We start from the raw sequence: 25,495 nt of genomic DNA on the forward strand, positions 1-25,495 counted from the left end.
CCAGTCCCAACCCCCTGCTATGGGTAGAGCTGCCCACCATTAGCCCAGGCTTCTCAGAGCCCCATGCAGCCCTGAGTCCTCCAGGGATGGGGCACTCACTGTTTCTCTGGGCATTAAAGAAGAGGCTTCATATCTTTATCTGTATGATTATAGAACAATGACTGCAGATCGTACACCCGAATTAGCTTTCTATCTGCTAATTCCTGAGACTTCCAAGAGAAAGAAAATAAATCTGAGCTTTATGTTTCTCCGAGATAGCCATCACAGTTCAGTTTTTTCTCAGTAGATAAGGAGAATGCTATGGAAAACACTCCTCCCTCATCCCCCCTACCTATCAATCATGGTTTTATAGGATCTCATGAGGTTTGTTTGCTGTGATTACAGTGTACACTCCGTGAACACGCGGATGCACAGCTTTGAATCCAGCAAAAATCTGCATTTAAATAGTGAGAGCAAAGATGTGGGGCAGCTGCGGGGCAGGCTGGGTGTGATTGCCGACTGTGCACACCTGTAGCGTAGGAATGAGGTGACTAAGGGGAGAAGAGCCACTTCTATACCCCAAACTTGTAGTTAGATCCAGAATACTCGTCCCTAAGCAGATGAAAGCCGAGGGCTGCTGTAAGGCAGAGACCCCGCGCTTGGATTTGCTGCGCGGAGCTCAGCCCTGGGAGCGGAGCATCGCCGCGGTGAAGCGCCTTTGGAACGCGTTTCGTTTCTCGATACTCTGTAACACGGAAATCCTTTGCCTGAAGGGTGCGATCTGCCCCTGTCCGTCGGCTGACTTTCACGTTGGAGGACTTCTGGGGCGGGCAAGAGTTGATAAAATGCCGTCCGGGAGCGGAGCGGGGCCCTCCTGGCACGGCTTCCCGGGCACAGCCCCGCTCCCCGCACACGCGGAGGGGCTGCCGGAGGAAAGTTGGGCTTTTCGCTCTCTCTGCACTTCCTGTAGAGCCGCCCGAGGCTTTCGGCAGCGCCCGCGCACCTCCTCCCACCCCACGGGGCTCTCCTCCTCCGCCTCAGCCCGGCGCGGAGCTCCGCGGAGCGGCCCGGGTCCGTCAGCCCCGCGGTACGAACCCCTCCGACCTCGGCCGTTTGGATTTGTCTTTATTTTTATTATTACTATTAACTTTGGAGTTAATTTCTCTCGAGGACAGCGCGGCAAAAGGGAAGGAAACTTTCTTACCCCCCTTCTCCCCCTCAGGACCCTCCGGATACTTCTGAAAGGGCGGAAGGGTGAGAAGCAAAGCGAGCAGCGCTGCTGAGGGCATCTCCCGCTCCAGAGAAGGTCCCCCTGACACCTCGCTGCTGGATTAAAGGCTGGAGCTGCAGAAACTCCTCCCCTTCCCCCCTGCTTCTTCAACCCCCCCCCTTCCACCCCTTCTCCTCCGCCCCCCCCCCCCGTTATTTCCTAAGACCATTAAAGAAAAAAGAAAGAAAAAGAAATTAAGGACCGCGGAGTGACTGCGGCCGATGGGACAGTGGGGATAAGCGGAATAGAGCCCACCTCTCCGGGCTCGCCGTCCCGCAGCGCGGAGGGGACGGGATGGGCAGCACTGCCATGGACACCAAGAAGAAGGAATCCTCCGGCAGCGGCAGGAGAAGCTCCGGCCAGAAGAAGCTCATGTTGCGAGTGCACATCCCCGTAAGTGGCTCTCTGCTCTCCCTCCCCTTGGCAGCCAGCGGCGTTGTTTTTCCCTCACACGGGTCTGGAGGCACGGAACGGTGTTTGTGCTGCGGGTACCGCGGGCTGGAGGTGGGGGTGCTGCTGCCAGCATCCTCACTTGTGGATCTGGGAACTGGCCTTGCCTTGTGGTTGACAGAGTGCGTTTTATCCGACGGTTCCGTGTCTCAGATCCAATCTGCATCTGAATCTCCCCCGGCACGGGGACCCAGGGCTCCCTCTGATTTTGTCCTCCACAGTCAGTTTGTTGCTGAAGAGTCAGGAGCAGTTGTATGGCCACGCTGGAATAGAGAAGTGAGCCATGCACTCATGCCCCAACTCAGTTTTAGGCTGTATGTTCACACAGTAAGGGAACATGCAAGAATCTGTACTGTATATGTACCAAATAATCTCAGACCAGAAGTTTCTTTCTGTTCCCAGTGAGTACTCAGAGGCTGCTTCATTATGTGAGCCTGCTGAGTTTACATCCCTTTTGAAACTTTGATTATTGCTTTTTTTTTGTTGTTTGCTTGCTTTCGTTATTATTTTACTATCAGGGCATACTTGTTATCTATGTACCTATTGAATTGTTTTATTCTTAGTACAGACATGGTTTTGCTTCTGGCAAGAAAGGCCTGATATCTTTTTCTGTGCAGTCTCTTTCTTTGCTGAATATATATTTTTGAATTTAATTTCATCATATAAAAGTGAGAAACAGTCCTGCTCACGTGTGTGCCAGGACACTACGGAGCAAAAAGGTATTTGTAAGTTTTTCCTTTCTTTTAGAGAGAAATAAGAAGTCAAAAGAAGTGCATCAGGTCTTGAGTGTGTGGAATAAGATGGAGGAGCAACTCACGGCTCTTCTGCAGATTTCGTTTCTCTCTGGAGAGGAATGCAAGCCCAGGAGCCTAAGCCAAATTTCTGCTGCTCTGTTTGAGTGCACTCAGTGCTGGGAGAGATGGGTCTAATGTGGTGCTGCTGTGCGTTTGTGATGGGAGCTTCTGAGCATTAATCTTTGTCATGTAGTACTTTGCAGTTGAGGTTCCTTAAGCCTATAGGCATATTTCTTCACGAGTGTTACTTCAGTTCTCTCTTGGATGGAACATCGTTAGTCCTGGACCTTAATTTTTTGTGTTTCTTTATGGTTTTGTTTCTTTGCTCTTCAGTTTGTCATTGAGCTATTGGTGGTTATTCAGACACAAGCCTGATATCGCACCAAAGCCCACATGAGTTTTATTGTTCACCCAGTTGGGAGCAGTTCAAGACTTGGTAACAAAGCTTCCATCCCTCCTTCCTATCCTCCACATACGATCCTTCTGTTCCTTTTAGCATTATTTTATCATTCACAGATTGAGCTATCGGGCCCAGATCCTTACAGGTAGCGCTCTCCTTTTTGGTGGTGTTCTGTTATCTGGCAGTTTAAGTGTGACTGTGCTGTAAGAAAGAACGTTTTTGTCATTCTCCTCATTTGACAGTGGAATCTGCATTTGAAAAGATCCACTTAGACTGTTTTTTTTTTTCTCTTTCATAACGTTTTCTTGGCTGTTGTTTTGAAGCATCATTCCTATTATTTCAGCAGCGCCTGTCAGTGTAGCTGTAGTTGTCAAGGGAGCTTTCACCAGACAGTCATTTTTATTTTGTTCATCCTCTTCTTTGTTTTGCTGTACAATCATGTTTATTGCTGAGACATGTAATTCCTGCTCATTGAGATCTCCAAATTACAAACGGGAAAGGTCTGAACAGGAAGGCAGAGAGGAGTCAGTTGCAGCGAGACAGAAAGGTGCTGTTGTTGGTGCAGGCTGTCCTAAAACATCTTTATTAACCGTGTAGAAATTCTGACTTAGAAAGTGATGACAAATACTGTGAAAAAGAAAGGTGAATAACACAAAGTGCACAACGTTTGGGTTAGAAAGTTGTGGAATAGTAAACATGTCTGAAATAAAAACCTGTATGCTTTCCTTTCCTCTCCCATGCAATCTTGTTTTTGGTTGGCCTCTGACAGGGGGAAAAAAATACCAATTTAAGAAAGCTGGTTCTGTGTCTTGCAGCACCCCAGGACATTTCTCAGGTACATCTTTCTTGAGCAAGAGCATCAAGACATTATAAAAAAGTCTGACAACACTCTAGTTTGACTTTCTGTGTTGAATCTCCTTTGGGACAAGTCAGTGGTGCCCAGGCTTTGCTTTGGGGAATGGCAGTAGACCTCTATGTTTCTGCTAGTTGAGTCTTTTCAACTTGTCATTCAGTAACAAAGAGTAAAATGAGGGGGGCTCAGTGTTCTGGTGGCATGGCAGGGAAGTATTTGCTGAAGTGCTGGACTGATCAAACAACTTTATAGTTCCTTTGTTGTTCTCTTTGAAATGCATAACTACTAACTACTGATTCAGATAGACTGTAATATGACCACGGGAGCCTTTGTGAGGTAGTGATCATGTCAACCTCTGCCTTTCCCAGCACTATATTTTAAAGCCTTGAATTTAGAAATGCGTGAGTGGAAATTTGTGATCCATTGCCATTGAAATCTGCTACAGATTTGGATACATCTCCTTGCTCTCTAGATGTATCACATCTTTCAGGTGAAGACATTAGCATTATAGAATTCCTTTTTAAGCTATTAGAAGACAATGCTTCCACATTGCTTTGAACATTTTAAGAAGTCTAAGATGGGATGCAATTGTCTACTGAGTAGGAAGGAACTCACCATGGTGAGATCAGCATGTTCTTTTGTCATCTTGCAAAACTGATCCGTTCTAATGTTAATATTATTCTAATCCCATGTTGCTATAAAAAGGAGAGATTTGGCTCTTGCTTTCTTTCTATTACAGCCAGGATAGTTCAGTCAGTACCAACAAAGTCCTGTTGTGTTTACACTATGGCAGCTGAGAGCAGAGCATGTCTCAAGAGCCTCACCATGGCAAGCTTCGAGCACCTGCTGCTCCCAGCAGGTGAGAATTGCAGAATCATAGAATCATAGAATCATAGAATTACTCAGGTTGGAAAAGACCTTGAAGATCATCAAGTCCAACCGCAGCCTAACCAGTAGCCTATCTCTTAAAAAACAACCACAAAACAATACCACAACAACAAACCTCTGCTAAATCATATCCCTGAGTACCACATCCAAGCAACTCTTAAACACATCCAGGGATGGCGATTCAACCACCTCCTTGGGGAGCCCATTCCAGTACCTAACCACCCTTTCTGTAAAGAAGTTCTTTCTAATATCCAACCTAAACTTGCCTTGGCGCAACTTGAGGCCATTTCCCCTCGTCCTGTCACAAGTCAGTAGTGAGAAGAGACCTGCCCCACTCTCACTGTAAGAACCTTTCAGGTACTGGAAGACAGCAATAAGGTCTCCCCTCAGCCTCCTCTTCCTCAGACTAAACAGCCCCAGCTTCCTTAGTCTCTCCTCATAGGGCTGATTCTCCAAGCCCTTAACAAGCCTCGTTGCCCTTCTCTGGACCTGCTCCAGTACCTCCATGTCCTTCTTGTGCTGAGGTGCCCAAAACTGGACACAGTACTCGAGGTGAGGCCTCACCAATGCTGAGTACAGGGGCAGGATGACTTCCTTAGTCCTGCTCACCACACCATTCCTGATACAAGCCAGGATGCCATTGGCCCTCTTGGCCACCTGGGCACACTGCTGGCTCATATTCAGCTGACTGTCCATCAGCACACCAAGGTCCCTTTCCGTCTGGGAGCTTTCCAGCCACACCTCCCCAAGCCTGTAGGGTTGCCTGGGGTTGTTATGACCAAAATGCAGGACCTGACACTTGGCCCTGTTGAAACTCATTCCATTAACCTTGGCCCATCGATCAAGTCTATCCAGGTCTCTCTGTAGTGCCCTTCTCCCCTCAGGCAGATCAACACTCCCTCCCAGCTTAGTGTCGTCTGCGAACTTACTGAGGGTGCACTCAATCCCCTCATCCAAATCATCAATGAAGATGTTAAACAGAAGCGGCCCAAGCACCGAGCCCTGGGGGACGCCACTTGTGACCAGCCGCCAACTGGATTCCACTCCATTGACCACAACTCTCTGGGCCCGGCCATCCAACCAGTTCTTCACCCAGCGGAGCGTGCACCCATCCAGAACATTGGCACTTCCTTGGTTTGTACCCAAGTATGTCACAAGGTGACATTTAATGCAAAGAAACAAAGAGGTGGTGGTTTGTTTGTTTGTTTTTTTTCCCATAATAAGGACAAAAATAACATCTGCACATAAATGTGAAAACATCTTTTTTCAGTCCAGTGATGTGGCCATTGTCTCAGATACTTCAGCCCTGACAACAAAGCAATGCACTACAAGGAGGCTCTGGAAGACCTTTATTATCAATGTCACACAAGCGTTTCTGTACACTCTAGCATATTTCTTTGTCATCTGCTATATTTTTGAGCAGATTGATTCCAGGCCTGTTATTGTGTTGGTATGCCAGGCTGAAACATCAGATGGCTTAATATTTTCTAACATGAGAAGTTGCAGTGATGTTCTGACAGCTAGTGTTGGCTCAGGCTCTGCCCCTCCATCTTGCTTGCCGCACTTGCAAAGTCATTAATGACTGCGTGCCTAATAAGGCACTGTGAAATGACTTTGTTCAGTGACAGTTTTTTCAGGGTGCGTCCTGTCTCCTGGTGATTGTTGGTTGGGCTGGTGAGAACTGCACTTAAATCTAAGGAATGCTTTAGAAAGCTGCAGATATGAAGTAAGGTGGTCGGCTCTTTCAAAGAAGATGAAGGAATCAGCTTTCATTGCGATCAAAGAGTGGGAAAAAAGTGTTACTCTTCTTGTGAAGAGGAGGTAAAGGGAGATGGGGACAAAGACGAGAGAGAAATGTTTCCCTAAAATTAAATCTGCAGCTGTCCTCCCTTTTGCTGTCATGGGGCAGACTCTGAGATGTCCTGAACTTCTGTGGCCTTGAAGTTTAAATTTGGACTCCTGCCTAAAGGACTGACATATGAAGCATCTGAAGAAGGCAACAGGTATTTGCTTAGGAGCTTTGAGACTGCACTTCGAGTCTGTCTGAAGAATAAAGGGTTCCTGTTTGCAATCAAAATAGTTGCCACTGGAATTATAGAAGCTGATAGTGTTTTTAGTTTTAAAGCATAACACAAAGTGGTCACCATCTTATTGAAAAGTACTGCTTCTTTAAAACATCCCATTTCTGATAGGAGGTTCTACTCCTAAATTATCTCATCCTCCTTCCGTTATTTATCCCTGAGAGCCCTGTGAGGTCTGTGAGATCAGAGGAAAGAAGTGGACTTCATTGTTGGACTGAGTCATGAATGTAAAAGAAACCTTACAGACATGTGGATCTTGAGGCATGGAATGTTATTCACACCATGCTTGTGTTGGGAATTACCAAAATAGAAGGAAATGTCATCCTCCTGGAGGGATCAGGAATAAGCAAAGGACTTCTGAAGGTGAGCTCATGATTTCATAGTCCTTTGCCAAAGAGGGTTCATGTTGGTAAGTGTTAATTCACTTTTAATACTTCCCTTCGTGTAAGGTCAGTCACACTATTTTTTAGAGCCCAGGTGACATGGCACCATGTTACATCTGCCTCAGTGAGTCTCTTCCCAAAAACTCAGCTAAAAAGCTGTTTATTCCTTTTCTCATAAGCCAGTCTAAGAATATCAGGAAACCAGGCGCATTCTTTCCTTCTCTTGAATCATTTCCAGCAGCATCTCGTGGTTAACGTGTACCCATATTAACACAGACTGAGAGGTCCCATCATCTTGCTTGCAGATCTGCAAGGTCCATGTTACACCCAGTTTCATGTGGGTACCACATCGCTTTCAAGGGAGCTGCTCAGAGGTGACTGAAAGCAGAATTTAGCCTTGAAGATGGGGTTAAACAATTGTTGTGTTAATGATGCATGTGTAGTCATAAAAGTTGGCTGATGTGCCCCTCTGCTGGCTCAGCATGGCTAGTGGGGGAAAAAAAGGAGAAAGCAGTAGGAATTGAAAACTGTGTCAGCATGGTTGTTGGTAGACCAAATTATGGGCATACACATTGAACGGAGTACACGTTTAATTGTCAGCATTTGAAGAAAAGCTGAATTTATATCAAAAGGTGCTCCTTTTGCCATAGGGAAAATTGAAAGAGCAGAGCCGGTTACAAGAAGAATGAAGAACATGTCTGTCTGGCATAAAAATAGACCTTTTGTGGACTACACGACCCTGGGCTGCTCATCAGGCTTTGACAATTAGCCTGCTTTCAGAGCCTGATCTGGTTGCAGACGTCTGCTGTCTCAATTTTCTACTCTTGTTTGCACTGCAGACACACCAGAGAAAGCATTGCGGCCTGACAAGTAGGGACAGTTGTGTACATCCTCAAAGGCAAAAAGGGAAAGTAGCTTGAGTGCGTTTTGCTTGTAGCTGGAATGATCTTATGTATACACCAATATAAGATGTCGTCAATAAAGATACAGTGTTATTGGTGGTTTGGTGACACAAACTACTGAAATACTTGCAGTATTAGCAGTGACTTGAAATGGTGTAAAAGAGAATTTCTGCCGCAGACTGATTTTTGTGTTTATTCTTTAGGCTGGTTAGGGTTTGTAATGTAGTGCATCCATTTAGTGTTTGCTTCTGTAATGCTGCCTCTCAAATTGCTCACATGAAACTACATACAAAATCTTTATAGCGTTAAATTGCATTATGTAAGCATGACTTACTGGGATGCATAGCAAATGCATAGCAGTCGGATCTTCATGGTTGTCATTTATATCACATACTGTGATGGTTCAGACCTTTTGGTCATTATTACACAGGGGGCTGAGGATCTTCTGTTCCAAAAACAGAACCTATGTCATAAGCTGAAGACTTAATCTATTTTTGCAGGCAGGGTGATAGAGCTATATACCCATTTTAAGCTGCTGGAGAGCATATTCATAGATCTAGAGTTTCATTAGGAGGAAATGTGTGCATTATAAATATTATCTGCTGCTCTGTGAAACCTTTATCATCATTTATTTACAACAGGTGTCAGGCAATTCGCAGTTAAGTTTTCATGTTGGTAATGCTGCTGGAATAATGACACTAAAATACCTCGTTTCTGGGACCAGAAGAAAGATAAGCTGCTGCGGTGGTTGGAGTGCTGGAGTACAGCACTACTAAACACAGGATTTTCCTGCCTGTTTCTAGACTTCCTATTGGTCTTTGATGAATCATTGTTGTGCAGGTTTGGTTTTCAGAAGGGACATGCCTGTTGATTCCTTTAGAGGAATTTGGGAACACATTTTCTATGGCATCAGAGAAACCAATACCTGCTGAGATGGATTAGGACTGAAGTGACTGCAGTTCTTTTTGGATTTGAATCCAAGCCTGTGGAAGTATTTCAATAAAGACAAGCTCTGCTTAGAAAGGTATAGTTGTAAGAATGAGATTGAACAGATGCCATTAGTATTCACTATAACTGCTGGGAAAAACAAATTGTTACCTGCATGACATTGATTTTGAATGGACTCTGTGCAGCGTATCATGATGACTCCAGTTTTGCCACCTAGGCATAACCTTTGACAAATTTCCACAGATTCAGGACTGTTAAATTCCTTTAAATAATTGAGTTTTCAGTAAGCACCTCTGTGTTGCCTTGCTTTTTCATGATGTTGCCGTTATGAGGTGTGTCTACCAACAAGTGTTTTTTATGGAATCATGAAGAATTGAAGCTGGAAGAGATCTCTGGATATTATTTGGTCCATTGCTGATGAGAGAAGTGTTGGATGAAGTGTGTTGCTCAGGACCTTGTTTCCTCACATTTTGCTTATCTCCAAGAATGGAGATTGCATAGCTTCATGTTTCTGAAATATCTTCATGTATCTGAAATAGCATGTGAATAGCATGAGCCTAAATGTCATGTAGACACTACCCAAACGAACAACTGATGAACTCCACAGTTGGTTGGATCTTATCCCAAAAGAGTAATGTTCATTTGGGAACAGAAACTGGATTTTGTCATGTCATGTAGACTTTTGAGAAAAGCATATTGTCAGATGGGAATGAAACTGGAGGCACAATGGTCCCAGCAAGGCTTGTGGAAGACAGAGAGAGTAAGGAAGAGATTAGAAAAGCTGCTTAGTCAGTGTTATCACAATACGTATGGGAGCTTGCCAACTTCTCAGTAGAGCGTTGCATCTTCTGGAATGTAGTTTTCATCATGCAGTGTAATTCCTTCTGCATAAATAAATTAACTAGAGGGGGGTTTGCTGGTACTGAGTATTAATCAGGGCTTCTGTGTTGGTAGTATGATCTAAATCAAGAAGCATGAGGAAAGGCAGTTCAAGGATAAGAGCATGAAATCATCACCAGGCTGTCTGAATCTCTGCTGCACTGACTCAGGTTGGACAGGGCAGTGTGCTAGAAGTAAGCTTTGCACTTGTGAACCTTGAGACCCATAAATAATATTCCACTCACAGAGCGCAGAACAGGAATACTTTTTTTGTATCACCTTTCCATCGTTTAGACATAGTGGCTGGTAAACTATGAGCTGCATTTAACCTATCAATGTGCTACACTGAAAGACTGCATGGCTAAATGTTGAGCTAGATATCCATGCACACATGGGATATATAAGTTGGTAGAGACAAGCTCTGCAAGGAATTTGAAGACTTGAAAAGTGTTATGGAATGGAGGTATGTGAGAGGAAACGACATTGTCCCTGCAGTACTGATATTCAGTATGGTTAGAGTTAAACAATTTGTTCCATGTTGCACATGAGCAGGTAGTTGCACTCATGAGATCTTGAAACCTAGTTAGTTCACCTTTATAATAACCCCGTCCTGTTTCCTATAGTATTTTTCACATAAGGATCCCTGTACAGACCTGTGGTAGCAGTTACTGAAAGTATTTTTCCTCTTGCTTTTTAAAAACAAGTGTGAGGTTCAAGGATTCCAGTTTCATTTCTACACACAGTAATTCTGTGTTCTAAACTAACATTGTTTGGGCTCTTTTGACCACCTGATCAGGAAGACCATAGAGGAGATTAGGTAAAGGAGAGAAGACTACATGACACTCCAGCATCCAAAGTGACACATCAATGGGTGTCACTCCATGTAGTTCACGTGGTTCTTAAAAGCTGTGAAAAATCAGGTTTTGTGTTTGTTTGTTTGTTTCTGGATAGCTGGTGGCACATCAGCTGTAGAGATCCCTTGACACAAAGGATCTTCAGCTGTTTACTACATAACCATCTATAAATGCAACAGGGTTTGAAGCATTATAAACAACGCTGAACTAGTTGTGTTCAACTAAGAAAGCTTTCCAAAGAGTTTGCAGGCATCCTGTCCCTGTTCCCACAGTCCATTGACTTGTTCTTCCAGTTGCCTCATTTGGGTATTCCTCTCTTCTTCTGCCAGAGTAGTGTAAGACAGGGAATACCAGCATGGGCTCAAACTGTTCTTCTTGGATACTCCCTCCATTAACGCCCTATATTTGCTCAGTGCTCAATACCAGCTCTATATTTTCAGTGGGAAAATGGACAGCTTCTGCCATTTGAGAAGTTGAGCCAACAGTGTTCATGAGCGTAAGATTTATAATCTGAGATGAATGGGAGGTAGGAAACATTACTCAGCTCTTCTCTTTGTCCTTTTATTTTAGCTAGTTGATGTTAAAGGTAAACACTACTTCAGTAGGTTTCTTTTAGTTGGATGATGATTAATTATACATTTTCCTTATTTTTCTATCTTCTTGAGAATGACTGTACGTAGCTTTAAGCTATACAGAAGCAGGAGTGTACACGCCAACATTTTTCTTTATAAAGTAATACCAGTAATTAAAAAAACTGTAATTACTTCAATTCTTTTCTCTTCATTGTGAATTTAAACAGTGATGGCTCCTTTTGCTGGAACAGACCTGTGGAGGCAGCAGGAGTGCAGAATCTGCTGTTAAATGAACAAGTCTGATTTTCATTAAAAGAGAACACATGCCTTACTTAGCCATGCACAAAAGCAGACCAGTCCCTGTTACTTAGGAAGGCAAAAATGTGTTTCACCTTTGGGTAATGCTCCATTGCCATCATTACCATCAGCTGTCCTACTGTACTTCTACCAACGCAAAGCAAGCTGCTGTTTGCCAGCTTGACTTCATTAACAGATGTGAATCCTCCTGTCCCATTGAGATAGTGAGTAAAACATGTCTTAAGATGCTTTCTTCAATATCTGACATGATTCATTTTCATAGTGGGCACTGTCAGCTAACACAGATGAGCAGTGAAGCAATGAGCCGAAGTAACTCATGCACTTTTGATGCCTGTCTGATTACAGTCAGATCCCCCAAACCCTAGAAGAACAGATTACTCAGGTTCGCTTGAAATGCTGTTCGCAAGATTAATCCTAGAGAATAACATTAGGTGCTAAGAATGCTGGTAGTTCAGAGATTAGGCTTTCATAAGATGTTAGGCGCATCAGTTCCCCCTGTGGTATTTGAAGATCAGGAAGTCCTGAAGTACCTATGTCTGAATATCCAGCCTTACATCTTTCAGGCTTTCAAGGCACCATTCTTCCCATTCTGTTTTATGTATGTGTTACCAATCAAAAGCTGACTTTCCTACTTTTTCAACTCCCTGTGTATTTCCCCATGCATATGAGGAAAACATTCTCTTGCACCTGATAGCTAAAATAATAATTAAAAAAAATCTCAACAAAAATTAACAAGAAAGCAAGTCATTAGCTTGGTTTGTAATGGAACAGAGATGGAAAGTAATACCAGGAAGTAATTTGGGGAGAGATAAATAGCAGCTGCTCTCTTGATGATAAAGACTGAAACTGATACCAATACTCAGGCAGCACAGTTCATAGTGACACTCAAAGATGAAGTTTTGTTTGATGGAGTGACCAACTGCAACATGCGATGAAGACTTAAAAACATTTTCTTTTCTACTCTCTTCAATTTTAAATATAACTTGAGAAAAAGCTGCACTCATTTCAAGTGTGGGAGAATCTTTTATTTACATATTTTTACCTGTGCAGCTTCTAAAGCTTGTCAACTACTACAGGCATTCACTGTGTTCAGACTCACCGTGGATAGTTGTTTTGATTTTACTTTTATATTTAAAAGATTTTAAGAGGAAAAATGCCTTTCATTGCCACAATCCACATGTGCATTCTGTTCAAATGTTTGTGAAATGGGGGTATGTGGATTTAGAAGCATTTGGAGATGCTGGAGCTCCTGCACTGTCAATATTGCTTTGTGGAGTGCTGCTGGTTGAGGTCACCGGGAAGAGAAGAGCAGACACCTTGAGTTGTCAGAAGATGATGGGGGAACCAACTTTGTCTTTGAAAGGGGAAAATCTTTGAAAAGAGACGAGGGGAAATGCTTTCAAATTAAAAAAAGGAGATTTATGTTGGATTTGAGGAAGGAGTTTTTTATAATAAAGGGGTTGAAAAACTCTGGAGCAGATGGCCCAGAAATATGGTGGATACCTTGTCCCTGAAGACATGCAATGGACTCTGAGCACCTGATAGAGCTGTAGGTGTCCCTCTCCATTGCAGGGGAGCTGGACCAGATGGCCATTAAGGGTCCTTTCCAACTCAAATGGTTCTATCATTCTATGAAGTTTCCGTATATGTATCTGCTGTGCAACATGTTATTGCCTTGCATGTGTTACAGTTAAAGTAAATGAGGTACACATCTAATTAGCAAACACTGTTAATAGCAGCAGCAGTGTACATGGATGTTGATGGAGCACACGAGCTGAGAATCTGTGGACATTCATATGGAGATCACCTTTACTCAGAGGAATGGTGAAGTCTTATTTCTGTGCACTTCAGCTACAAAACAAGAGGCAATATTAAGTGTATGCCTTAAAGGAACGTCCCTTTTCAGATAAGAAATTTCTAAGGGTTCGTTCCCAGGGAGCAATAGTCTACCGTTATGTTTTATGGTCTTGAATGTTCCATGCACTTGGCTGGGTTAATTTAAAAAACATGTAAGGACACAAGTGCAGTGCCTGTGTGTGTATGGACGAAAGGAAGCTGCCCTGTGTGCAGCTGTTTACTATAAGCTGAATACTTCCAGTGTGCATGTACAAGCTGGCAAATTGCTCATGTTCCAGGAAAATGAACTGTGATGCAAAGTGCAATGGATATTTAATGATTTCAGGAAAAAAAAAAACAACCCACCCACAACACCCCACATTATGAATTTGCTCCTGCCTGATGTTAGAACATCTGGACTTAGTTTCTAGCTATGCGGAGATTATTTTCAATTTCATATCCTGTTTTAACGTCAGAAAACAAATGGAACACTGAGCTGACTTTGTGTCCTGACCTTTATGCTGTCTTTCCTTCTTTCTTTCTTTTTGTCTTTCTTTTTTTTGCAAGATGAAGTGAATTAAAGCCCAATCACATGGGGCAGCACGGTTAGACAGTCGGGCATATTGAGTCCTGCTGTCCAAGATGGTTGTAGCCTCGCCTAACTTTCTTCTTGTCTCTGCTTCCCTGCATGCAGCTGTTGCTGTAGAACAACTCTAAGTCGTGTCACATCAAATAATGCATGGTCTCCAGAGCTCACACAGCGGGGAGAAAACCCTGGGAACAATGTGAGCAGGCGCAGCCAGGCACTTCCACTAATTGTTGGTGTGGACGATGGAATACAAAAGCAGAAGGAGGGAGGGGGGAATGGAAATGTGTCTTAGTGTGGAAATGGCTGTGTGAAAACAAATATGCCTGGGCTTGCTCATTGGGAATGTACGTGTAGCACAGGAGAACTCCCACAGCAGGAATCCTGTGCTCTAGTCTGCTCCTGCCAGATGAGTTTAGAAGCATTCTTTTTCACTGATTGACCTGTAGAGGCATTTTTAGTTATCTGGGGATGTGGATTTTAGCAGCCATGAGTTGTGAGAGGTAGCAGCAATTTCCTGCTGGGCTGGCTTGAATACATGCTAATTTTTTTGTTTCAGTTATCAAATACTGCTACATATTGGGAACGTGAAATTGAAATGGATTAGCTATTAATGTAACATGCTAGTGGCATTTTGAAATACAGCATGCCAAAGCAGGTTCACTGTCTAGGTGAATCCTGTCTGTACTGCGTCCTCAAAGTCAAAGCAGCCCAAAGTGCTTTGCAGATCAATTTTATAATGCATAAAATAGAATAAAATTATATATTTGTGATTTTTATTTGCAATGAAACAAAAGCAGAATTTGCTCTCAGTAATTGCTGCAGTAAGATTTCTAACCTGTGTTTTCCTTAAGATTTGACAAAAATCAGGTAAAGGTAGTGATGGAGGGATGACTATTTACTAGGACAAGCAGCAAAATGACACGGTTATCCAATATGATGGTTGCTATAGAAAATAATGGACAGCTGAAAAGTTAGTGAAGTTACTGAGATTCAGACAGTGAAATGAGTACATTTCTACTTTGTTACACTTCAGCTGCACAGCGGAAGCCACCAGCTCTGTGCTTCGTCTTCACTTTGCATCAAGGAAACACGGAGCTCAAGTGATGCACGAGGAAATTGCATGTTCACCTGTGCCTGACATCATTATCCTTATGCTGAGCAGTCGGTGTTTTTGCAGTGAAATGTAACAACTGCAATTAGTAACTGACACCGTTGGTAAAAATCCAAACGCTTACTTTATCCATTTACTAAATGAATTGCTGATGTCAAATTGAACTAAGAACTATTATGGAAGCAAGAGAAAAGGGAATAGCCAGCAGAAACACCAATTTGTTGATTATATAATGGACCTGTCATTAGTAATGTAATTATGCCAGTGCCATTTCTTCTCCTCCAAGACGGATACTTGTTCCCACCGGGGCTGATTGATGCTGAGGAGCAACCTGATTATGCCACTGTGCTTTTTAAATGGCAAATGATAACGGAGTTAAGGAAGATTGAAAACTATTTACTGGTAGAAATATGACCGCACTGCAGAAAAGCAAGAGCGTAGGAGGATATGATGGTTTATCCAAAGAGTTAAATTTATCCCCTTTGAGTGGAAATTATTTAAATTACAGTTATCATCAGGGCAGCCCTGAAGACTGATCATGGCTCAGAGCACAAACCAATTCCATCGTACAGAATTCCTCACAACAATTCATTGTGGCACTTCTGTTTTGACAGGCAGGATTGGCCCTCAAGCCATTATCACTGCAGATATTTATTGCTGCAGTGAGGAAATCCGACTTCCTGGCACTGGATTGGGAACTTCACAGCGATCTCCTACATGTTTTTTGCTGACTAAGACTGATTTTGAACCTGCTGCCAAAAGATTTTAATTTCTCAGTCTTCTTGCCAGTCTTCCAGTTTTCACATCAGATTGTTCTTTTAAAAAGCCCCTCGTTTTGTAATCCGTTTATTTCTGAATGCCACTTTACCACGTGCAAAAAAATAACAACAACAACATTTCTGAGCATCCTCCCAGTTATGTGAGCTGCTTACCAGTTGCTGTGTGCTGGCTCTGATTCTGGTTCCTTGCCTTTGTTCCCTGTCACTTCCAGAACTGCTGCAGTCAGTGGGGTCAGTGCTAAGGACCCTATTTCTGCATAAGGAAAAACTATTCAGGTTTCATTAGGGGTCTCTCACAGGTGAGAAGGATGGGAGAGGGAACCACCACCACATGTGAATGCTCTAATAGCCAGCATAGGTGCCAAAAGTCTGGTGCCCCAACAAATACTTTGCTAATAAATACTGAAATCTGAGTGTGCCCTTTATGAGGACTGTGCAAAATGGACAGTATGAGAGATGTGTGATGGAGATGAGTGAAACTGCGACAGTGCTAATGCATGAGTCACTCTCTCTGCTGCTTGTGTTACAATGGTAATTCTGTAGCTGTGATTTCTTCCAGTGGCCTAAATGGGAAAGCAGGTAAGTGGCTGAACTCGGTGTCAGACAGAAACCTGAAATATCTCCGTGTGCAATTTGCAGAGACCAGAATAGATACATTCAGCCTTTCTCTTTCACATCCACATTATGGAGACAAAGTACAAAAAGACCCGTCAGAATTCTGACAGACTGGATTTTAGATAAATAGAGGCCTGGAAACAGTATGGATAATGAGACAAGGCTAGCTGTGCTTTTAATGGATTTATAAGTCATTTAAATTAAGTATGCCTCAAGGCATGGGCTGAAATTTTATGAATTAAAACTGTTTTCTGTTTCCCTAATATATGCTTTTGTATGTGCGGTACACATGCTTGGTGAGGTGTTTTATGGTGGTGGTTTGGTTAACGTCTTCTTTTCTGAACATCATGTTGGAGTTTATCATCATCTATTTAATATGGAAAAAAAATATATTTTATCAGTTCCAGTTTGAACACAAAGCTGGTTCTGAGGAAAGCCTGGCTTGTCTAAGAAGCTTCTAAAAGTTGTAAGGAAAAAAAGGTTTGTTTCTTTCTGGCAGTGAATTAAAATTAGGCCTTCAGAAGTCAGATTTTATTTTCCTAGTTATTTAGGCCTTTCAGCACAACTGTCCATGGGTCTGATTGGGTCACTTTATGGGACTGCTCAGAGGAGGGTCCAGTATATCAGTGGAGACCTGGTGCTTAGCGGTGGAGCTGGAGCTGGGTCTGCCACATTGGTTGGGCTCTGCAAAATGCTGGAACTTTAGGAAAGAAATGAATGATGTGGTTCTGGCAATGGCCTTTCTTGCTCTTAAATTTTTATTTTTGGAAAGTTATATGTAAAGCAATGGCAGGTGGTGCAACATGTTTGTGCGTTGTATGTTTATTGACTAAGTAGAGCAGGTATGAATGTGCATCCTGTTTAGATCCAAGTATATGCATTCCTTAAGCTGACCATAGAAATTCAGTCAAACATGAACTCAGCTGTAGCTGGTAACTCATTAACAGAATCATCTGAAACTTTGGCCAAAGCTTGGCCATGAATGTCTAATTTCCTCAACAACTCTAAAATACATAGTTGATTTAGTGGTTAAAGCAAGTCTAGCTAGACTGCTAGCAAGAGAGCGACCTCCTAACCGCAAGCTTGCTTTATCTTGGATGCAGCTGTGCTTCTCCTTCCATGTATCAGGAGTAAAGATGAGAAGGATTTCCTCTTGGTAGTCTTTCCATAACATCCTCTCAGTTTTATTCTTGATCCTGAGAGGAACGTACTCAAAATGGGCACTCGCTCCACTGACCTTTTGGCACCTGGCTGCGTACAACAGACACGGAGTTAACTCTGAAACTGTTACAAGCCTTCAAGTATGATAAGCCATAAAAGCCTTTAGAAGTATTTTGTAGAATCATAGATCACAGAATGCCTTGGTTTTGGGGGGGTCTTTGAAGCCCAATCAGTTTCAGCCCCACTGCCATACTGGTTTCCATCCACTGGATCAGGTTGCGTGGGGTCCCATTCAACCTGGGCTTGATAGAATCACAGAATGCCAGGGGCTGAAAGGGACCTTTGGAGACCATCAAGTCCAACTCTCTGCTAAAGCAGTTCCTTAGAGCGGATTGTACAGGAAAGTGTCCCGGTAGGTTTTGAATATCTCCAGAGGAGGTGCACCCCAGGATACCATTGGCCTTCTTGGCCACAAAGGCACACTGTTAGCTCGTGGCCAACCTGTTATGCACCCAGACACCTACGTCCTTGTCTGCCCCTAACCTGTACTGATGCATGCGGTTGTTCCTCCCCATGTGTAGAACTCTACACTTGCCCTTGCTGAACATCATGAGGTTCCTCTACACCAAACTCTCCAGCCTTGCTAAATGGCAACAAGCCCAACTCCTTCAGTCTTTCTTTACATGAGAGGTACTCCAGCCCTCTGAGCATCTAATCATACATTTTTCCATGTATGACTGACATGTGGAAAGCTCTGGACAGGGAGCTTTAGGTTTCACTGACACTCAGCATTACAGGGAAGACTTGTGAAGGAATTTGAGAAAATTACATCATCTGGAATATCTTACAGGGAGATCTTAAATCACCTAAAAAAGTAAGTGTAGAGCAGAGCTTGGGGTCAGAAATTACTTTCTAAAGGAAAGCGTCATGAGATTTTGAATGGACACGAGCAGTTCACTTCTGTGTATCTAGAGAAAAAATATGGTTCTATTAATTTCATTTAAGCTCAAATTCCTCTGCAGCACGTTGTGCTGGCACTGCCTTGGGAACTGCCCATCCTGGTTTGGAGGGCAGAGTAATTCCTGGTGAACTATTAGTAGTATCAGTGCTTTCATTGCAGTAGTGAACATGAAGTGTAAAATATCACCAATCTGACCTGAGAATTCTCAGGTACCTTCGATGTCCTAATAGTCACCGGTATCATCTTGTTATCCATATGCTATTCAGATTGTTCTCTGTAGATCACAGCTCTGATCAGTCAGCTGGACCCTCTAATAGTAACCTTCTGTGCACTCCAGTTTTTATTTATACCTTAAACACAGCCAGACCAGCTTTGTTTGAACTTGCCAAAGAAGTGGACTCCTGGAAGGTGTCCAGGTTTATATTGATTGGGGGGTATTTCATTCAAATATTTGTTTTAAAACTCTCCTGAAAAGAAAATCTGGTATCGGAGCCAACATAATGTAATAGCCTTAATGCACTGCCCTCTTCTATCTCCTTCCTTCTGCAAATTTCAAAATGTTTAGCAAAAATGTATGAGTGTCTGTAAGTATCATCCTTTCTGCTTGGAAAGCAAAAATAAGAAAGGTAACTTGCCCAAATCTATAGCAAGATGGAAAACAGAGCCAAATGGCTCCTTAGTCCTATATGTCAGCTAAAAACATCATGCCTAAAGCCAGATGGTTCTAGGTAAATCAATGCTGGCAGTGCTGATCCTGCACTGACTCTGTATAGAGCTTTCTATGTGTAAGATCAGCAGTAATAGGACTCCATTTGGCTTCAGGGATTTACCTGTGATGAGGTTCACTGCTCTGTAAATAGATTTACAGCCTTCTGTTGTGGATGATATGAGTTTGGCTCAGCTAAGGCAAAATCAGATAGCGCCGTGAGCCTGTAGCTCCCCATAAAGCATCCATTCTTTGCCATTAGTTGTGAAGAAATAAGCCAGTATTTAATAAGGACTGAGAAAGTAGAGCCTTGCCTTAAACTGAGCACAGCTGCTTGTTTGTTCCTTGGTTGTGCACAAGGGCAAGCAGCATTCTGGCACGCTCTTGGTTCCCTACAAGCACTGCTGAGGGAGCAAAAGAAGTTACTCCCACTATTTGAACAGGCGGGTCACCAGGCTCTCAAAGTGACGGCAGCCGATGCCTTTGGAGAGCTGGCTGTTCCCCAGGCCTTGGGGAGGGCTGAGGCAGAGCAGATGCTGGGAAGGCTGCCCTCACCGTGGGAACTGCAGTCCGAACCTGGAAGTGCGGTGACAAATCAGTTCAGCTGTCTGCAGGGGAGGGGCTGGGCTTTATTTACCTGGTAAAAGTGGTCTGCCAGATGAAAGCAGGGATTGTGGTGGTGGCTGGTCAGAGTTCCGAACTGACAAAACCAATGATGGTATGTTCCCTTTCCTAACTGCTTTCAGGAAGATTTTTTTTCCTCTCATTTTCAATCTCTGTCCTGTTTTAGTTGCGATTTCACTTTTAGAGCTTTCTTTTTGTGCTTTTCTTTTAAAGCTGATTACAAGCGTGTTCTTTCAGATTTGCAGAACCATCACTGGTTTGCTTGTTTGCTTTCCAAGGCAATTCATTAAGTTACTGAGACTATTATCGCTTCTTGGTTAGTTGAGGTAAGTAGAATCATCTTGATATCAACTTAGAGCCGTTATACAGCTCCTCACCAAATCGGGGGGTACTTCAGACCCTTGTCTAAGCAGATGAGATGTTTTTATGAACAGTATCCTGGTTTTGTGTCATGTATGTGAATATATATGGGTGTGCCTGCATACACCCATATTTCCATAGGCACTTTTGCATATATTCCATGTGGCACATCTGAGGTGAGGTTTCCGAAATGCACAGAGCAAGGACTTCTTACAACAGGCCTGCCATGTTTTGCCATAGGCCTTGCTAAAAGCTATGGTTGGCATGCTCTGAGCACTGGAGCAGTTGCTGTTAGAGACCCAGTCACGTGTTGCATACCAGACTCTTTGCAGATTTGGGAAGTGGTCCAGAATTAACCTTCTTAATCATCCTATATTTCTGTGTTGGCCCTCACGTTATACATAGAATGACTTTTTTTCCAGATGTCGGTAGCTTTTTCTGGTCTTCTTTTCATCAGACCTCTGGGCTGTCTCTGTTCTGCAGACCTGTCAGCTGTGGGGCCTCCACAACAAAAGCAGACCTTTGTAAGCCTGGAAGAACTGCGAGTGATAATAATCCCTTCCTTTCCTGCTTGCTGTAGAAAATGCATAAAGCAAGATGGAGCTTTCTTCTAACCTCCCATTTAGTTCCATTTCCTAATTCTGTAGGAAAATCTTGTAGGCAGCTTCATTACGTCTTTCCTGTAAAAAAAACTTCATCAACCTGAAGACCTTTATGGATTTTGGCCCCTTTGCTCTTGCTTGAACGTTGCTCCAGAATGTCATTTTTTTCCCCTTCCTAATATCCAATTGAAATTTATTCACTATCAACTTCCATTTTCCAATGGCACCCATAAAGTGTCCTTTATCTCCCTTCTCCCTCAATGGTGTTTATCCACCTAATGTAGTTCTGAAGTGCAATCACATGCACTCTCAGCTGTCAACTGCAAAGCAAGCTAAGCTCTTTTAGTCACGTCCCATAAGAGAGACTGTTCCTCTCATCATCAGAATAGTCTTTTTTGATGCACTTGTTCCCAGCTGAATTAACCTTTCCTGAGCACAGATGACCAGAACTGTACTCATTATTTCAGATGAATCTTTACAGTACTAATATATATATATATATATATATATACACACATGTGTGATATTAAGGTTTTTTATCTGCTCTGAAGGCTTCCTGATGCATCCCGCAACCACATTTGCTTAATCCATGGCAGCACTGTGATGACAGATCCTCATTAACCTTTAGAGCCATGGACATTTTGGTTAGTCTCCATCCAGCTGTCAAATTCTCAAGTTTTAGACAAAATTATAGCCCATAATTATGTGAATACAGGGTTTAAACTAAATTCATTGAGTTGATAAAATTAGCCTAAATTCTTTTCCCCCACTCAGCAATGAAATCCAGTGAGATCTGCTGCTGTTAGTGAATGAGCCTGGTAGCTTTGTGTCACTATCAAGTTGTCTGCCTCAACTTAAAATATCTGGAGGGAACTCCTGAGCTAAGATTAAAAACAGTGTCAGGGGGAGAAGAAAGGAAAAAAAAAAACACATGTTGTTCATCTGTGTTGTAATAAACTGTTTCTTTGCATTATGGACTTGGGGTGCCAATAGGAGGGAGCAGGGCAGAAGGATAACAATGGGATATTTGCCATCTACCAACTACATCTTAGAAGAAAATATAGCAAATTGAGGAGATAGATAGCAATTAACTGGCTTGGTGCTGGGGCAGAGTCACACAGATGGCCAAAGACAAATCCATGTACCCCGGGAGACCCTCGACCCTCCCAGACATCATGTCTTATTGCAAATGATAGCTCTCTTCAGTTTAATACTGTATGAGCTTTTTAATTTGGCAAAGCATTTATTTTTTCAGACTTTACCTTTAGTTAAATCTTAGCTTGAAGATGTGCATTTGAGGTGAGTATCTGGTAGTTTGTTGAATTGTAGACCCCTGGAACAGGATTTACATTTGCAAGGCGCTCATGTAGCATTTGCTATGTGTTGTATAACTTATAGACCCCTTGCTGCAGATGTACAAGTGAAAATAGAACAATTTAATGCAGGAAGGCAAATTAACAGCCTAACCAAGTAGCTGAAGATGAAGCAGAATTAAATGTTTAATTAGAAATACTTCTGATGTCTGTGCAGCAGTGATAGTGATATAGAACTTCACATTTATGGTAGAGTCATCAGGGCAAGCTTGTAGGCTTGGTGGTTTGGCTAAAACAGCATGATCGTTGGAACTAAGCCTGCTTATGATTTGGTCTCCCTCTATTTAGGATGGCCTGATTCTCAGATTCAATGTGCTGATGGGGTATAAAGTTGCTAAGAGAAGCAGAGCTGAAGTAGAAGTTGTTCAGATTTGGGTTCAAGGTCTTCATAGCTGGCTTGAGATGCTGTTTTCTTTTTGCTGCCTTTTTCCATTGGTCTGTTTGAGAGGTGTGAACTGTGCTATTTCGGTGGTGATGTTCATGGAAAATAAAGGGTTAATACAAGATCTGGGCAAATAATGATTTGTTTCCAACAGTGCTACCAGCTGAATTTGCTTTCAGCTGCATGGTGTGCTGAAAACTGATGACTTAGAATTGGCTAAAGCCGACTGTGGGGTTGGAGCAGCTGTTGTGTTGCAGCACATTGCAGAAACAAAACCAACACTTTTCCTTAAAGCTGAAACAGAATGTCGTTTCCCCCCCTTCCCATGTAAGTGTATTGAAGGTTTTCTTGTGATGTTAGATACCTGCTGAGAAAGTAGCGAGATTTCAAGAACAAAGCTGTTTGCGCTTGTGTTTACTAACGTAGTCACCATTTGGTAACACTTATGCTTTAGTAAGGATCTTTTTTCCTGTGGATTTAGTGCTTTCGGAACACTTGCTGGATTTACAACCCTGTAAAGACAGCAAGAATTGCCTGGGCGCTGCCTTTGGCTCAGCTGCCAATTTAGGCCACCTGAGAAGATGCTGAGCCTCCTCCACTGACCATTTCAGTGCCTCTTCAGCCCCTGACCAGCCTGCAGAGGCTTCTGAAGTTATGCTTTGCTGAAAGGTCTGTGAGTTCCATGTTTCAGATTTCAGGCCGGCTGAAGCTCAGCTGGGTACGTACTCACCTGGTCGCTGTAAAGGTGATTGATGGGCACTCTCTGGGAGAGCTGCATGGCATTTATCATGCCAAGGAAATTGTGTCTGTATGGTTGGTGACAAGAGAAACCACCTGCTGCTCTGGTGACCGTAATTCCTATCAACTCTTCTCTGTGCTGCACCGCTGCTATGGCAATGTGGTTCCACCACAGAGGATATTTTCTGGGTGAAGGTGTCTTTGTACGGTCACCTTGTTGCTCTTCACCTGTGCTGACAGTGTGACTGCAGCTTCCCCTGGGGCTGCAGCGTGTACCCTGAAATGCGTCAGTGTGTGTTCAGCACTGCCATAAACGCTGAGCACTTTGTTGTTTCCTTAATCCGTGCTGACTCCATCATTTCTGGGCATTATCAGAAAAGCACTCACCTCGGTAGCAACTGCGTGCAGCCCACTTGGCGTCTTGCTTTGGCCTGCGTCATCACGTGAAGGCTGGCCAGCTCTTCTCTCTGAAGAGAGGCACAAACAAAGGGGAAGGAATAGCGTAAGTGACTCTTCTTATCAGCACGAAAGAGGATTTGTTTTCTCGAAGACTAAGCTGCTAATGCTGAATGACATAAAGAAAGAGATAAAGAGAGCTGCTAAGTCTCTGAGGAGGGTTGTGGGGACAAGGTATGCTCTCCAAGGGGATACAAAAGGCAAAACAAAGCAAAAACAAGCGTGGCTATGGAAATTAAAAATAAGCCCCACCAAGAGAAGGCTTAGCAGAGGAAATGAGCAGCAGGCAGCAAAATGGTGACGTCTGCACCAGGGAACCCAGGGCCAATAGAGGCTGATGAAGATCATCCTCCAAATAACAGAGATAAGATCTGTAAGTAACAGAAAAGGAATTTAAAAGGGTTAGAGGCCTAATTTTCTCTACTTTCCTCCAAAAGAATTTGTTACAATCTGCGCTGCTTAGAAGAGATTCCATGTCAGGATGGGTTTTTCCTATAGAAACTTTTCTGGCTTCCATTAGTTGCTAACAAATAAGCTTCTGAGTAATTAGGTAAAACATGTTTTCCTGCTTACTTCCTGAAATAAGACATATATGAAATACCAGTGAGATACACAAGGAAGAGTGTCTTTCTTGAGGAAAAGTACCGAAGAACTAAGAAGTGGGTTTGAGTGTTTAGCTAGGAAGGCTAAATCCCCTTCCAGAGCTCTGAAAGCAAGAACAAAATAAATTACAAAATCACCACATTAAGTGGATAGACTGAATAAGAGGTGGTAGAAACTCTAACCGTTGCTGATGGCTCAGACCCCAAGGAGCTGCCAATGGAAAGAGGGGCTCCCACTGAAAGTTGTGGTGTTGACAAATCTGAGACATTCATAATGGTCAGAAAAGGTGTTCCGAGTCGTGGCTGGGTCTTTGACACAGTGAAATTGATAGATGGAAAAAGCCAGGCCAACAAGACCGCTTTGCTTTAGGCATGTAACGGGCCTTTGGAGTTGTACTGATCTGTTCATAAGTCATTTTGCCATTTCCCAATGTCTAGCAACAGTCTAAATGGAAACGTGAGACAGTGCAGCCAAATGCAGCCGTGTGTATCTCGGTATTTCTCCTCAGTTAAGCTTCTTTAATTGAATTGAGATGTCAGTGTTTTAGAGAACCAGAAGAGCTGCTGATTATTGGTGTGATCTAGTTTTTGCTGCGGGTTTTGCTGTGTTGACCATCCCAGCTTCTCATGTGCTGAACAACACAAAGCAGAGCTGCTTTAAAACAGAACACTTGTTATTAGTAGCTTGTTTGTTTGTCTTTAGGCCTATTTATAAAAACAGCGGGGAATTCTGCCAGCGGCCCAACCACTAAACAATTACAGAGCTTTTCTTGGAGCTGCGTGTGCAAATCTATGCAATAATCCAGCAGCAAACCACAGCGCTATGCACATGTGTAGGGAAGTTGTGATTTTTGGGTGCAGCACAATTCTTTACTAAAAACATGGTCTCAAAATGTATTCATGTTAATGCATGTAAAAATCCAGAATTTATCTGGACGGGGATCACTGCCAGTTCAGTGAAAACAGGCCCACAAGTCAGATATGCAGAGCTCAAAAGGAAGTCAAAATGGTCAAATAAATATTAACCAA

The 25,495-nt window shown here is 43.0% G+C and overlaps 1 protein-coding gene across 1 annotated transcript in view; it reads left to right on the plus strand.

Annotated features, from left to right (window-relative positions):
- Positions 1-1,412: 1,412 nt before the first annotated feature.
- PRKAG2 (protein kinase AMP-activated non-catalytic subunit gamma 2) overlaps positions 1,413-25,495 on the plus strand; it is a 169,601-nt gene continuing 145,518 nt past the window's right edge. Inside the window, exon 1 of the mRNA XM_072328028.1 lies at positions 1,413-1,642. Within this exon, the coding sequence (XP_072184129.1) occupies positions 1,544-1,642 (99 nt within the window). The 5' untranslated portion in view covers positions 1,413-1,543. The remainder of the gene's footprint in view (positions 1,643-25,495) is intronic.

The sequence above is a fragment of the Excalfactoria chinensis genome, chromosome 2, assembly GCF_039878825.1.
Source record: "Excalfactoria chinensis isolate bCotChi1 chromosome 2, bCotChi1.hap2, whole genome shotgun sequence".
NCBI classification, from domain to species: Eukaryota; Metazoa; Chordata; class Aves; order Galliformes; family Phasianidae; genus Excalfactoria; species Excalfactoria chinensis.